At 34.4% G+C, this 16,742-nt stretch overlaps 1 protein-coding gene across 2 annotated transcripts; it reads left to right on the top strand.

Annotated features, from left to right (window-relative positions):
- Window positions 1-9,902: 9,902 nt before the first annotated feature.
- Window positions 9,903-13,431, top strand: ACD11 (Glycolipid transfer protein (GLTP) family protein). 2 transcript variants are annotated; one of them, XM_068640022.1, is made up of 4 exons: window positions 9,903-10,289; window positions 10,416-10,588; window positions 12,197-12,342; window positions 13,086-13,431. In XM_068640022.1, the coding sequence occupies exons 1-4, from the start codon at window positions 10,095-10,097 to the stop codon at window positions 13,190-13,192; spliced, it is 621 nt and encodes a 206-aa protein (XP_068496123.1). In that variant the 5' UTR covers window positions 9,903-10,094; the 3' UTR covers window positions 13,193-13,431. The 2 variants fall into 2 exon arrangements, 1 of the variants encoding a protein (XP_068496123.1); XR_016521512.1 differs by having other exon boundaries at window positions 9,956-10,289; window positions 10,416-10,592.
- The last annotated feature ends 3,311 nt before the right edge of the window (window positions 13,432-16,742 follow it).

Here is a 16,742-nt window from a genome sequence, read left to right as displayed (position 1 = left end):
CATAGAAGAAAAGTCTCCCCTAACATTACTCACAGCACGCTTAAGAAAAGAACAAAAATGGTGACCCAAAATTGAATGTGGTTGGAAAATAGTGCTTTCCATTGATGACATAAGTTGAGCATAGGAGAAGGCATTGTCCTTTTATTTTTTTTTACAGGGAGAGTTATAAATGGAGGTGTCTTGTCTATTTGCTTATTTGCACAAAGGGTAACTAAAAATCAAATAATCAAATGACTAAACACAACAAGTCTTAATTTCCTAACTTGAAAACTCAACAGAAACATACGCTGTTTTAGAAGAAAGTAACGTCCAAAACCTAAATTAGGAAAACAAATCAAAGCTTTTCAGTTTGAGGTGGTACTGAATTTTTTTAATAAAATTTTCATATATAAACATTTAATGAACCACTGTGAGTCATAATTGTTGATAATTAATTTAGATTTTATTATTATTAAATGTTGATTTATTACTCTTAAACATCGTTATTGAAGGTCTGTGTGTTAGTATTCTTATCTTATAGGTTCCAGTAATTATAATTTTATTATTATTATATATATATATATTATTGAAGTAAATCGAATTGAATAAGATCAGTTCAGCAGTTTTGCAATTTTGTGCAATTACGTTCAATTAGTTTCTACAACCTTTTGAGAGTTTTTGTTTGATTATCATAAATTATGGGATGTCGTTGATAGTGGAGTGTCTGCATTAGCTGCTAATGCAACTGAGGCGCATCGTGATCAGAAGAATAAGGACAATAAGACTTTGTATCTAATCCATCAAGGGATGAATGACGAGACGTTTGAGGAGCACCAACTGTCAGTGAGAGGCTTGGACAATTTTGTCAACCAATTATAAAGGTGATGACAAGATCAAAAGGCCTAAGACGCCAATATGAATTGCTGCAGATGGAAACCACAAAGACGGTTGATGTATATATAAATAAAGTTCTTGAGAAGATTTTGAGATCTTTAACTCACAGAGATTTGAACATGTTGTTGCCGCAATTGAAGAGGCCAATGACATTTTAACGATGACAGTAAGGTTATTGTCTGGTTCCCTACGAGCGCATGAGCAGTGAATTAATGATAATAAGATTGAAAACCAATTGAACCGGCTTTACAATTACAAGCACAAGCTTAATTGATAGCTCCTATCATAACACACGGTAGTTCACGAGGCAAAGGACGGGTACGTGGTGTTATAAATGTCATAAACGCAACCATTATGCAAATGAGTGCAGATCAAAAGGTGATAATCATGATGCCAATTATGCTTAAGAAGATGAGGAATGGCAATGGAATGCAGCAACTGAAATGGATTAAAAAAAACGATATATTTACATTTTGAATGATGATGTGGAAGATGGAATCACTCTTGAAGCACCTGGAGTTCAACCTGAAGCACTGCAGTCCAACCTGAAGCTGTAATTCAACCTGAAGTTGTAGGTCATATCATGACTCAAATTGGTTTTAATCTAGATGTTCCAATTATTAAGATTTATGTTGACAATGTCTCTGCAATTAATCTTACAAAAAATCAGGGTTTTTCATCAAAGAAGTAAACACATTGATATTCGACTTCCTACAAGATAAGTTGGGAAGAACATGATCAAATTGGAATACTTTAGATCAGAACAGATTGCAGATAAATATCACTAAATCATTGGTTGGGCACGAAGGTTGTTCCAAATCAGAATTAAGGGAGGATGTTGTTATTAATTCAGATTTTATTATTATTAATTCTAATTCATTACCCTTAAACTACCGTTATTATTGTATTAATGGTCAGTTTACCGGGCTGTTAGTATTATTGAAGTTCAATAGTTTTTACAACCTTTTGTCTTCTCTTGCAATAATCACTAATAGTGAAAATTAGATTTTAATAAAAAATTTAGTGATTTTTACTCTATTTAATTTTTTTATTTTCATTTATATGTATTGTTATTTTTTTTATAAATAAGATGAAAAAGATATTAATTTAAGTTTTATTTAATTTGTCTATCAACTGATCCACCTCTCTTTTAAATTTCTTTCAATTTATTGTTTATTTTTTTTTAAAGAATGACTTAATTTACAAATTCAACTTGATTATGAATAAAAAAACTTGAACTACAGCTAATTAAGAAGAAAGATATAGAGAGAATAATTCATGTTGAATTTGTCATAAGGAAAATGGTATTGGTGACCAAATAAATAATTAATGGAAATATTAATTACTACAATCCTACCATTAGCTATCAGCCATCACTATTTTTAGTTTATTAAAATGTAATATTAATTACTACAACCCCACCATTATTCACACAATTAGAAATTGAAGTGTTAGTTACAATTTTAAAGAGTTAATTTTGGATTAAGTTGATGTATCGGTGACAAAACGTGGCTAGGTGATTTTCTTTTTGAAGTAATTTGTCTCTTTGGAGGTTTCGTGTGTTCTCCTACTACGTACCACTTTCATTTATTATTTATCCTTAATGCATTCAATTCAGACATAATTATGGGTAATTTCTGTGAACTAGAGAGGATTGAAAAATATATTTTATTATTTTGTAAAGAAAAGGAAAATGTTAAGTATAATAGTTTTTATTTTTTTTTGGGCCATTTGCTTTGGGCCTCTTTGGGCTTTAGCTATTATTCTGAACCTCATCACCTTGTATATATCTTCTCTGTGCCTTCTTTCTGTTTATCAGATAATAATAATAATCTCTGAATTCCTTTTTCTCTTCAAACACGTGTACTGTTACTTTTCTTCATTCACTGTGCTAGGGTCCCGTTTCTGTTTCTTGGGTTCTTCTTCTTCTTCTTCTTACCAGGTGGCTCCAAGTTCGTGCTGCACTTCTTTGGCACCACTGGTCCGATCAAGCAACATCGCGGACACACACCAAATCTATTATGGTATCAGAGCTCTTCCTTTGAAGAGCTCTGTTGCGCGCTCCTTTTCTTTCTTTCTCTTTCTTCTTCATCTTTATGAACATTTCTTGCATTTACTTTGGTTTCTTTCTTCCTGTCTAGTGAAATGGCGGAAGAACGAACAACAAGGACTACGCTGGAACCTTATGCAAACAGCTATCTCTATCTACATCCAGGAGAGAACCCAGCAGCTTCACTGGTCTCGCCGGTTCTTGACTCAACGAACTACCACTCATGGAGCACGTCTGTTATAACGGCGTTGAGCGCAAAGAATAAGGTGGAATTCGTTTTGGGAACCCACCCCTGCCCACCGATGAACGATTCTACATATTCGGCGTGGATAAGGTGCAATAACATGGTAGTTTCATGGTTAGTGCATTCGGTATCCCTTCCAATTAGGCAAAGTGTTATTTGGATGGACGTAGCGGTTGATGTTTGGAATGATTTAAAAACACGATATTCACAAGGTGACCTATCCAGAATTTTCGATCTGCAATTAGAGGCCTCTTCCTTGAGTCAAAATGATTTGTCTGTCACCGATTACTTTACCAAATTAAGGATAATTTGGGATGAACTTGATAATTTTCGACCTAATTCCGTTTGTGTTTGTGAGAATAAATGTTCTTGTACTGTAGCATCTACTATCAGCAAAAGGAAGTGCGAAGACCAGGCAATGCAATTCTTGCGGGGGCTTAATGAACAATTCAGCAATATCCGATCTCACGTGCTCCTCATGGAACCAGTACCGCCTATCTCCAAAATCTTCTCTCTAGTGGCTCAGCAAGAGCGTCAATTGGCAAGTAATTTTTTGATTACAAGCATTAATCATACTAGTACAAGTCGTAATTCTGCTATCACTTGCTCTTTCTGTGGAAAATTGGGTCACACCGAGAACGTATGCTTCAGAAAAGTAGGTTTTCCAAATCAAGAGAATAAAAATTTTAGGTTCAACAACAATAGAAAAGTTTGTACCCACTGTGGTAAGATAGGTCACACCATAGACACTTGTTACAGGAAGCATGGTTTTCCTCCAGGTTACAATCCACCTAACAGTAGGACAACCCCTTTACTCAATGCTATTCTAACTGACGATGTTTCTTCTGAGAATTGTCAACAAGAACAGGGCAATGGAGACATGTGCTCTGCCTTTACAGCTCAACAATGTCAGGTTCTGTCCGCATTGCTCAAACAAAATTTTGCCAACAATACAACAAGTCAACCCTCTGCACAATTAAACCAAGTGGGCTCCTTCACTGTTGATACAAACCGTAAAGAATCTCCAACAGGTAATACTATTCTTTCAAATCTTTACACTACTATTAAAGGCTCCTGGATACTAGATTCAGGAGCAACTGACCATGTTTGCACTTGCTTGTCTGATTTCACCACGTATAAAAGCATCAAACCTGTTCTCATTAGTCTTCCGAATGGGCACTGTTTTTACACCAGTTATTCTGGAACTGTTAATTTTAGCAATAGATTTTATCTAACGAATGTTTTGTATGTACCTGAATTTACTTTCAATTTAGTATCCGCTTCTAAACTTGCTTCAAATCTGAACTGCCAATTAATTTTCTCATCTAAGGATTGCGTAATACAGGACAATATAACGAAAGAGAAGATTGGTACAGTTGATGCTAAAGATGACTTGTATGTTTTTCATGCTTCTGTTTTTCAAAGAAATGTCATGAACAATTCTGTTCCTTCTTTTCATTGTGTAACGAAGGATGATAATGTGTGGCACAACAGACTGGGACATCTTTCTGATGAAAGATTGCATGTTTTGAGATCTCGATATTCTTGTATTCCTGTCAAAAAAACATATCTGTGTGATACTTGCCATAGAGCAAAGCAACGAAAACTTCCCTTTGCTTTAAGTGATTCCAGTACTTCCAAAATCTTTAATATTTTACATATGGATATTTGGGGTCCCTGCTCTATCATTTCTATGCATGGTTTTAGATATTTCTTAACTATTGTGGATTATTTTTCTCGTTATACTTTGGTCATTCCTATGCGCACAAAATCTGAAGTGAGAACTCATGTAACTAGCTTTATATCTTATGTTGAAAATCACTTTCAAACTACTGTCAAAATTATTCGTTCTGATAATGGAGCTGAGTTTGCAATGACAAATTTTTTCTCTTCTAAAGGAATTATTCATCAAAAAACCTGCATTGAAACACCTGAGCAAAACGGTATAGTAGAGCGTAAACACCAGCATATTCTTAATGTGACTCGTGCTTTACTTGTTCAAGCTAATTTACCTCCTATATTTTGGCACTTTGCTGTTTTGCATGCTGTTTTACTTATTAATTGTATACCAACTCCTCTACTTAAAAACATGACCCCCTATGAAAGACTTTATGGTACTCTGTATGACATTTCTTTACTACGTGTTTTTGGCTGCCTTTGCTATTCCAGCACTATCAAATCTGACCGAAAAAAACTAGATGATAGATCTGTTTCTGGTATCTTTTTAGGTTTTCAACCTCACACAAAAGGTAATCTTTTTCTTAATCTTAAGAATCATAGAATTGAGATCTCAAGACATACTGTTTTTTATGAAAATCTCTTTCCTTACAAAATGAAAGATGATAACAATAAGAGTCCCAACAATTTATCCTTGCCCATTCCCCAATCTTATAACCCCAATTATGATTTTTTCTTTGATAATACTGTTACTGAGCCCATGATGCCCACTGAAATTGTGGATCACAATCTGCCAAGAAGATCTAATCGATCCAGAAGGGCACCAGCATATCTTGAAGATTTCCAGACTGATTTAGCATCAACAAATAATATTGTTGCCTCTTTTTCTTCTTCCAATGAACCCTGTACTTATGAGGATGCCTCCAAACATGACTGCTGGAAAAATGCAATGGAGGCCGAGCTCAATGCCCTCTCGGCTAATAAAACTTGGACCCTTGTACCGCTTCCATCCGGAAAAATAGCAATTGGGTGTCGTTGGGTATACAAAGTCAAACATAAATCTGATGGCACAATAGATCGTTACAAAGCACACCTTGTTGCAAAAGGCTACACGCAACTTGAAGGGCTTGACTTTCTCGACACCTTTGCCCCTGTTGCAAAGCTTACCACTCTACGTCTTCTTTTGGCTGTGGCTTCGTCACACAACTGGGATCTCAAACAGCTGGATGTCAATAACGCCTTCCTCCATGGAGATCTACATGAAGAAGTCTACATGAAGCCTCCACCTGGGGTTGCTCTTCCTAATCCAAAATTTGTCTGCAAACTCCAACGATCTCTCTATGGGCTACGACAGGCCGGCCGGCAATGGTATGCTAAAATATCCCACTTTTTACTCAATAATGGTTATGTGTTATCTGCTGCTGATCATTCTTTATTTTTAAAAACACATTCTAATCATATCACTGCTCTTCTTGTGTATGTCGATGATATTGTGCTCACGGGCAACAATGCTGAGGAGATCAAGCACATCACCACCCTGCTGCATCAACACTTCCAAATCAAAAATCTGGGTGATCTCACATTTTTTCTGGGACTCGAGGTAGCCCGCAACAGCGCTGGAATCCACCTGTCCCAACGAAAATACACCATGGATCTTCTACATGAAACAGGGATGCTTGAATGCGCACTGGTCCCCACTCCTATGGTCCACTCTTCACCTCTCTCCAGCACTCAAGGAGTTCCTCTCGCTGCTGCTGACTCGTCTTCATACCGCAGATTGATAGGCAGACTTATTTACTTGACTAACACCAGGCCCGATATCACATTCAGTGTGAACAAGCTCAGCCAGTTTGTATCCGCACCCACCACTATTCACCAACAAGCTGCCTTTCGCATCCTTCGGTACTTGAAGAATGCCCCTGGCAACGACATCTTTCTATCAGCAGCAAGCATCCCCCAGCTAAAGGCATATAGTGACTCAAATTGGGCTACCTGTCCAGAGACCAGAAAGTCTGTTACAGGTTTTTCAATCTATCTTGGTGAGTCTCTTGTGTCTTGGAAATCCAAGAAGCAGCAGACGATCTCCAAAAGCTCCTATGAAGCTGAGTACCGTGCTCTAGCAGCAACTACATGCGAGATCCAGTGGCTGACATATCTGCTTCGTGATCTTCTTGTTTCCTTCACCCAACCAGCACTACTTTACTGTGATAACCAATCTGCAATCCAGATTGCATCGAATCAAGTTTTCCACGAACGCACTAAACATATCGAAATCGACTGCCATCTTGTTCGGGAGAAACTTAACGCTGGCCTGATAAAACTCCTTCCAATTCCTTCCTCCATGCAAACAGCAGATATGTTCACAAAGCCTCTGCCTCCATCTACATTCCAGCAGCTTCAATCCAAGCTGGGCATGAAAAATCTTTACTCCCAGCTTGAGGGGGGGTGTTAAGTATAATAGTTTTTATTCTTTTTTGGGCCTCCATTTGCTTTGGGCCTCTTTGGGCTTCAGCTATTATTCTGAACCTCATCACCTTGTATATATCTTCTCTGTGCCTTCTTTCTGTTTATCAGATAATAATAATAATCTCTGAATTCCTTTTTCTCTTCAAACACGTGTACTGTTACTTTTCTTCATTCACTGTGCTAGGGTCCCGTTTCTGTTTCTTGGGTTCTTCTTCTTCTTCTTCTTACCAGGTGGCTCCAAGTTCGTGCTGCACTTCTTTGGCACCACTGGTCCGATCAAGCAACATCGCGGACACACACCAAATCTATTAGAAAATGCTTTTAAATTATTTTCAATAACAATGTATAAAGCTCGAAAACTCCTTTCAAAATGGTGTGTCGGTGTCATTTTTGTATCGGACACCGACACTCGTATGACACCTGTATGACACGCATATCCGTGAAGTGTCCAATTCAAAAAGTATTTGTTAGATTTATGACAATTCTAATACGGTTCTAACACAATTTTAAAAAGGAAAAATACATTAATTTTCTAAAAAAATTACATTTACTTCCTATTGTATCTTCTTAAACAACACTCATAATTTTTAAGGAACACCCACCTCATCGAAACATAATAAAAAAAAGATATGTATTCATAAAAGAAAAACCACAAAATCAAATCAGTGTGAAAAACCAATGAAGTAAGTGTGAAAATTAGAGTTTCATGCACAACAATATATCAACACAAAAGTCAGTTTCAAATAGCAAATAAACCAACATATTCTTCCCCTGTTTGTCTTTACAAATAGAATAAAAGAGTATAAAAACAATTTAACAATATAAAATTGTTCAAACAAAATAAACCCAGCAAATATAAGATTGTTCATCATAAATCGAACAACAACAAAAGACTTAAGACTAAAACAAATCTTCAATCATCTTTCCCATACTGGAGTTCCAAAGAGCTGATTTTGGATAGCTTCAATTTGCTTATCAAAATCTTAAGCGAGATACACAAAATTTATGGTGATTCCTTTGTTGACCACAAAACTGTTCATTTTGCTCAATATCAACCTTTCACAGGGTGACATGGATGTCATGGATGTGATGCTCACCAGCATTTTGTCCAGCTTCATAACTACCAGCACCATCTCTTCCAGCTTCCATATCAGCATTTTCTTCAGTAGCAGCAGGAGCAACATCTTCTTCAGTAGCAGCAGCAGTTTGATCTTCATCACCAGACTCATTCAACAGAGTCCTATCTAATTTCAAGATATTACTTCCATCAGTTGCCACCCTTCTACCACCATATCTTTTAGAATCCACCTGTATTAAGCACAACCCCAAAAATGACCCGTACTTCAGTAGTTTTTATCAACCTATGGATTTCATAAAACATGACATCAAATCAGAACAAAACACAAAGTAGCAAAAACTTATTTAAGTCCTATGGTTTTTGCAGCAGCAATCAATCCCTGTTTTTTCTTTTCTAAATAAGAAAAAAACACATATATACTTAACAATAGTGGTGTATCATCATAGTTCAACAAATAATAACACTTAACATCCAAAAGTAATGAAATTATTTTTCTACAAATAATCATCAAGTCCAAACAGTACTTACAAATGGTGGCGTGATATATTTGATTTCAGTCTCGATCCAACCACACCATCTACAATATATCCCAATCTGCTCGTCAAAAATAGTGTCATGCTTGCACTTTGGGCTGTTGAGCTTTCTTCTTTTTCTCTTGCTTCATTTGTCCCTGTATTAACCTAAAATTAAAACATACAAAGTTAGTTACTAACTTTGAGTGTTTGCATTGCATTGTTGGTTGTGAATGCTATCTGATAGTGATATTTTGTTCAACGTGCATAAGAACGTGAGAAATACAAAAAAGCGAAACACAGTTCTTCCCTCATAATTTTGTTTGAACATATATGAATTCATGGAGAATTCAATACCAAACTCAAATATTCAAAATCACATGCTATTATCACACCACTAGCATCCTTTTTGTGATGAATTTGTTTGAAAAATCTGTAAAATGATTTAAATTAAATTAAATAATTCTGATATAAGTTGAATTTGGTGAATTTTTGTTTGATGTATTCAGTGCGTGACCTAAATGGAGCTTAGGCCAGGCTCCTATAATTATTTTTAAACTTTTACAAATTTTAAGTATTTAGAAATGTTTTTTTAAATGTGTTGGATATTGTTATGATAGGGTCAGTAGTTTCACATAGTTCAGAAATAAAAATGAAGTACATTTTAAATACATTTTTCTTCTCTTATAATATTAAGACGTTTTTTAAAAATAAATTTATGACGAAATTCAGAATTTGAAAATAAATAATTTCTTTGATGGAATAATTGATAAATATACTCTGAACTTGATAACAGAAAATACATTAAATACATATGATTGACCCATTACGACATTTCAATGAATTTGAAATCAAAACATGCTTATTCATAATCGATAAAAAATTATAAAGATCGGAAAAAATTCTAAGGATTAATCCTCATTTCATTTCCTAAACTGAGATGTTTTTTAAACATTTGTTTAAAGAAAAGTTATAATTGTATGTTCTTATTTGAAAAATACAAAACTAAAATCGTATTTTTAAAAGCATAAAAACTAAAACGAGATTCCATGTAAAATTGAAGTAGGTGAAGCAGACTTTACCCTTTGGAAGAAGCAATCGCATAGAAAGAAGTTGCAAGAACAAGCCGAAGAAGCAAACGAAGGAATTGAGCCGAACAGAGGAAGAGTGCGAAGAGAAGGATCATCGTTGTGGATGGCAGAGGGAAATGGTGACAGAACTCTGCCGAGAATTGCAGAGGCATTCAAGGACCTCGCAAGCGTCGTCGCCGATTCGCCGAGTGCGGAGGTGAAGGTTGCTCCCTTCTCCCATGCCTGCGCTCTCGTCTCCCCTCTCTTTGGTTGCTTGGGCGTCGCCTTCAAGTTCGCCGAGATGGATTACGTTGCCAAGGTATTCCACTCCGTCACTCAGGATTGTTCGATTAAACCGTTTTATTATTTATTTTTCACTCGATGCTGTTTGTTGTGACAGTTTCTGGAATGGATCGTGGTTGATTGTTTGATATGGTGATGGCAGGTTCATGATCTGGCTGAGGCGTCGAAGTCTATTCAGAGCTTACACTCTCTGATTGAGCTGGATGTCCGTGGTGGCACTGTCAAGAAGGGAGGTAGCCACACGCGGAATCTTCTCAGAGTGAAGCGCGGACTTGACATGGTCAGAGTACTCTTTGAGCAGATTCTAGTTACTGAGTATGTGCGTCACTCACTGGTTTACTATTTGCTTAATTTCTTCTATTTAAACTTTGCTACATTGTGTTTTGAACAATTTTATTAAGACACCGTAATTGTCATTGTTGATGTTATCGAAAATTGTGGCTGCAATTTAGGTTGCGACTTGGTAGGTAAGGCATCCAAAACCTTGATGTTACAGTAGCAATTTTAGTTGTGATGTGGTGTCGAGACCTCCAAAATCTTGGTATTACCTTACCATCACAATTGCTGCGGTTCACTGTTTTCATAACCTTGCCAGATAGTGGAAATGGAGTGCAGTGAAAATGAAGGGATAGATTCTGTTTTTCATCCATGGGAAAGAGGAGAGTGGCGACTGAGATCTTCCACCTTAGCTTTATATGAATGAAACTGTGAGGAATAAGAATTATCATTTTAAGACACTAAGGAGCGAGATTTTAAATTGTGGTTGTGGTTTAGTCGCGATGCTTGATATTTGGAAATTTAGTTTATAAATGGACTGCAACTGCTTTTGCAATATGGTCAAAGAGACCTCAAAAACCTTATTGTTGCAACTGTGGTTGTGATTGCGGGCTGCTATCTAAAACCTTGCCAAAGGAGTGGAAATAGAGTGCAATGAAAATAAAGGAGTAACTTCCATTACTCATCCACGGGTACGCAATAGTCAATGTGGAAAAGTGATAATTGAGGTCTTACCCTTTTGCTTTGTATGACTAAAACAATAGGACTAAAGAATTCCACGTTTGATATGCTGCTATCCATTGAATAATTTTAAGACATTGAAGAGCTAGGTTTTAAGTTGTGGTTGTAGCTTGGTCACGTCCTTGATTTTGCTGAAACGGGACTGCAGTTGTAATATGGTCAAGGAGACACCAAAAATCTTGATTGTGGACCGTTTCTAGAACCTTGCCTAAGAGTGGAAATAGAGTGCAATGAAACTGAAGGGTAAGCTGCTTTCTTCCATGAGAAAAGAGAAGAGTAACGATTGAGGTCTTTCCCTTTTGCTTTCTATGACTTAAGGCATAAGGAATAAAAGTTCCATATTTACCACTTATTTTCAATTGTTTATTTAGTTTGTGTTTCTGAACAGTAGAATATGGGAGGAAAGTAGGAGGCCTGCCTAGCTGTGTGTCCAATCTTCAACTTTGTAACACCTTGATCTTATTGGCCGTGTTGGTGGTGCCTAAAATTTGTGCTTTTCCTTTAAAAGAATCTGTTAAGTGTTGAACTAAATGTTCATTTATGGTTGTTCTTCATACCTGTCATTTTCGATGTTCATTCCATAAAAAATGGTTGCAATCTGTTAAGGCTGGTAACTGATCTAATTGTCTTACCTGTTGTGTTTCCTTTGTAACTGACCATTAGTGACCAGTTGCATACTCCCGATCAGTTTCATGAAACAGAAAAATAATAGCAATTGATTAAATTGAGAATATTTTCCATTTTTTTTATATCCACAGCCTTATTGTTCGGAGGGGGGTTGCATTGTTGGTAAATGTTAGCAAAAGTTTGTTTCTTATGTTAAGTCAGCAAATACTTCTGTGTAATAAACGCATGGCATTAGACCTGATAGTATATGAGTGAGTTACTGGATGACTTTTTTGGCAGGAATAATTCCCTTAAGGATCCAGCTTCCAAAGCTTATGATCAGGTGTTTGCACCCCACCATGGTTGGGCAATCAGGAAGGCTGTTGCTGCTGGAATGTATGTCCTTCCTACGAAGGAACAACTTTTGAAGAAACTCAATGAAGATGGTAAGTAGAGGATTTGGCTTGCTTGCACACTTTTATTGGAATTTAAATCCTGAAAAAAAAATTAAAGTGTAGTTGGTTTTAGAGATATCATTTATGTGAAATCTATGTATGATGAATCAGGAATGGTTAATCATTTTACCCTGCCTATTATAAGTTAGCAGTTGCATCTCTAGTTTAACCTTGAAGTTTGTGGCATAGTAATATATCTACCACCCGCATTGTGATGTGATGATATAGCTTTTCCTCTTTAAGATCCAACGTTACTTTGTAGCCACACGTCTATGAGTGTGCTTGGATTTCAGTTGTGGAGCATTCAAATCAACTTTCAGTTTTTATTGAATATTGTGCCAATATGTTTGGTACTTTTTTTTAGATCTAGTTAGAAGCAAAATTTTACCACAAACTCAAGTTGGTCTAAAAACTACAATGAATTGCTTTTTCTTTTCAACTCAAATTAATGTTCTAACAGAAATCCAAACATATACTATGTTCTTAACAGCTTGTAGAAGCATAAAAGGTTAAAATGTACACGATATTATTTCTATTTGTTTCATCATATTGTTTCTTGTGGTTCTGCTTTTTACCGTTCTTTCTCAAAGGTAAATCAAGCCAGTGTACAAAAGTAGGAAAAGGGAAAGTCATCGTCAAACATTATATTATTCAAACTTGTCTAGTAATTTGAAGTTGATGTGATTATGATGTTCACTTTTCTTTTGTATTTGTTGTTGTAATCTTTGCTTCAGAGGCGTCAGCAAAAGTTCACATGCAAAGTTATGTCACTGCATCAGCACCTCTAATCCAATACATTGACAAACTCTTTGTTTCTAGAGACTTGGGAATAGATTGGTGAATCTTGGATTGTATTTGAGATTGTACAATATAATTTACTGTTAATTATATGACATAATTGTTGTAGTTATGATTACTAAGTATTCATTTGTTATAGAATTTGTTTAAATTGCAATAGATATTACAGGCTATTGAGATGGTACCTGATATTGGTACTGAAAGGTAACGGTGGGTTAAGTGTACACTTTTCCTTCAGTTTTGGAGGATTACTTTGTCAATTTTATCTTTCCACTTCATTCAGTCTTTGAATCTTTTGATGTTTTAAGTTACTTCGGTTTAATTAGTATGCTACAGTATCAGATTTAAATACCAAGTGTTTTTATTCTGCCCATTCCTATATTATACCGCCATAGTCCCTGAAACAACTTAAAAGACAATTTCGGGCGACTGTAACAATTTGGTGCATTCTATGTGGGAAGCTTTGATGGGTTCAATAGTTATTGTTATTTTCCTTAATTAAAGTAAAATAGAAATGCTAATGGTTTTTCCCTAAAAGAAATTGGACAATTTCTTCCTGTACCTTATCAATTGTGACCTGCGCATAATGTCTTTTTGAAATTTCCAAATTTATCCTTCATGTTTGAAATGAAATCTGGAATCAAAAATACATTCTATAAAACAAAATGAAATTCTGGAATAGATTTCGAAAATAAGAAAATTCAGAAAAAAAATCTGAAAAAAGAAAATTCAGAATTAGAAAAGTGTTATGGAAATTAAAATTCAGAAACATATTTTGAAAAGGGGATTTCGGAAGTATCTTTTATCTGTACCTCCCACTCTTATTTAAAAATGTTTTTTTCATTTCATATAAAAATGGAGAGAAGGTTCAATTGATTAGGGAGTGAAAGTAAGACTGTTTCTTCCTGCAACTCCATATATTTTTTTATCTTTCTTGTGGCACCCCAATATTTTAGATTACATAATTGGAAAGTTAATCTCATATTTAAAAATGACTTACGGATTATGTAATTCATAATATATTTTAAAAAAATAGTATTTTAGATTATATAATCCAAAAATCTGAATCTCAGAATAACTTGTAGATTATGTAATCCGAACACGCATTTGAAAAAAAACTTATGAATTACATAATCTGAAAGCTAATCTAGACTTCTGGATTATGTAATCCGAAATCATGAATCTGGAAAAAAAAATTTGGATTACATAATTTGAAAGTTAATTACGAATTTGAAAAAAGACTTCTGAATTATCTAATCTGAAATATTATAAAGAGACTTTTTAAAATATAAAAAATTTATGGAGGTGAAAGAATAGCATATGGAGATACGGGAAGAAACACTCAGAAAGTAATTCCTGAAAATGGATTTATTTTGGATCCGGCCTCTTGATAGATATAAAATATGGACGATCTCTTTGTGCATCCTATGATTTCTCTCTGTAGCTCATATATTCAAAATGTATCTTGGATTACGCAATTTAAAATATAAATTATCAATTTTAAATTTTGGATTTTAGATTTTACAAATTGATTCTTCGTATTTCACATTCTAAAATTATAAAAAATATTTTATAAAAACTATAAAAGGTAATTTAGATATTTTTTAAAGTATTCATGAAGAAAGGAATTGAGGTGAAGGAACAAAGCTTCTTTACTATGTTTGTTTTTTCGTTTGAGGTGTTAAAATTCAGTTTATTAAAATTGTCTGTAAAATATGTCAGTATATTAAAATTGTTTAGAAACCCAGTTTTATAGTGACAAGACTTAATTTGTTTTTGTGAACAGAGTTTGTCTCTTAAATCTACGCCTAAAGATAGTAACACTCAGTTTATCCTCCCTCGTATTCAACAACTTATTATAATTTGTAATTTTACAATTTTGAGATTATCATTTGATTATTATTTCGGTTAATTTTTAAGACATCTACTATAGTTTTTAATTTATAAATAAGAATTAATAAAACTTAGTTATAAGCCTCAGAAAAACAAGTTGGAATAATTGATATTATACAGTAATTTCTTCTTTTAATACACTCGTTTGAGTATATTCTTTATTATTCACAGAAAATTTTGAAGTTACAAAAAAATTATAAACATCAGACTTATTTAGCGATTTCTTTGTGTACCTTTTTAATATTTTGACAAATAATTAAAATTAAGTTTAAATAGAACTTTGGTTCTTCTATTTTTTTGTTTAATCCAAAATTTTGATTATTTATTTAAAGATAGAGATATTAAGTACCATTATTTTAGAAAATATGCAATTTTGATAAAAATATTTAATTCTATATATGCTTTATATATTTATTTATTCTTGAATTCAGTACTAGATATAATATATTTACATTTTATTTATTTTTATTTTGCTTGAATTGAATCTAGATCTAACATAGTTATTAAAATATTATAAAAAAATATTCAATTAATTAAAAATATAAGAAATAACAAATACAAACAAAATTAGAAATTAAATAAGATTTTCTAGATTAAGTTATCAAATGTTTTTATCTTAAAATGAGAGATAAAAGTATCTACTCAGCACAGAGGATAAGTTATAAACCATATTAAAGAATTTAAAATTTTCCGACTATTTTATCGGAGTTGCCATTGTACTGGCCATGTGAGACTCGTTAGAATAGCTCGGTTAGCTGACATCGAGCTCAACATTATTTTGATGAGAAGATAAATTTGTAATTTTTTATAATTAAGTTAATATTTCAGGAATTTTGTTTTGTTGTTATATGAAATATTATTTGGCAAATATACTTAAAATGTGATGATGTGAGTATTTTTAATGATTTTTATATAATGAATGAGTGATTTAGATTTTAGTTGTTATATAATTCTTAAAAAAGAATGAGCAGAAGATGCTATAAAATGGGAAAACTCTCAATAATAATGTAAATATTGTTTTATTGTTAGAGTATTGTCTATCGGTAGAGTCTCTTTCGTCTCATTGTGACTTCCACACATTTAGGAGCTACATTTGTAAAGAGATCATGTTGAAAATCACCTCCAAGTTTCCGACCTTTAGCTTGGTGAAAACATTTGGCGACTACTACTATGGGGACATGTAAAACTGATCATGCTCACCACCCTAACACCCTAACACCCAAAACTCAAAAATCAATAGCCAAACAACATGAGGAACACTAGAAAATGAACTCTAACACAAGATGGAAACAAAGCACCCATTTTACAACATATCACGGAGACAATGCGAGCTCTCCAACAAGACAATGAAGAGACGAAGAAGCAAGTTGAGGAATTTCGTAGCCCAAACCGATCAGGAACGACTTCGAGGAGAGGTAGATTCGTCTAGAAAATTGATGGAAGACACCGTCTAGATAAACAAAGAGCTATAGAGAACCAACGAAGAATTGCGGAGAACCATACATAGGCAGACAAGGAGAGATGCACAAATTCGTTCCCCAAATATGTCATGAAGGGATAACCCTTAGCCGTTTTCGCAAGCAGTAATGATGGAGTCAATCCTATCTCACTTCATTACACCAAAGGTCACTCCTTTTTTTAGGATGGAAGACCCAAAAAGTTATCTGAAAGCATTCCGAGTCCAAATTATAATTTTTGGC

The sequence above is a fragment of the Phaseolus vulgaris genome, chromosome 6 (assembly GCF_051622355.1).
Source record: "Phaseolus vulgaris cultivar YP4 chromosome 6, ASM5162235v1, whole genome shotgun sequence".
NCBI classification, from domain to species: domain Eukaryota; kingdom Viridiplantae; phylum Streptophyta; class Magnoliopsida; order Fabales; family Fabaceae; genus Phaseolus; species Phaseolus vulgaris.
Note: the sequence above shows the minus strand (reverse complement) of the source record. Positions and strands in the feature narration are given on the sequence as shown.

Coding starts and splice junctions, on each gene's coding strand:
- ACD11 (XM_068640022.1), top strand. CDS start 10,095: ATGGCAGAGGGAAATGGTGACAGAACTCTGCCGAGAATTGCAGAGGCA. Junction 10,589..12,196: donor GAGCAGATTCTAGTTACTGA/GTATGTGCGTCA, acceptor CTTTTTTGGCAG/GAATAATTCCCTTAAGGATC. Junction 12,343..13,085: donor GAAGAAACTCAATGAAGATG/GTAAGTAGAGGA, acceptor TCTTTGCTTCAG/AGGCGTCAGCAAAAGTTCAC.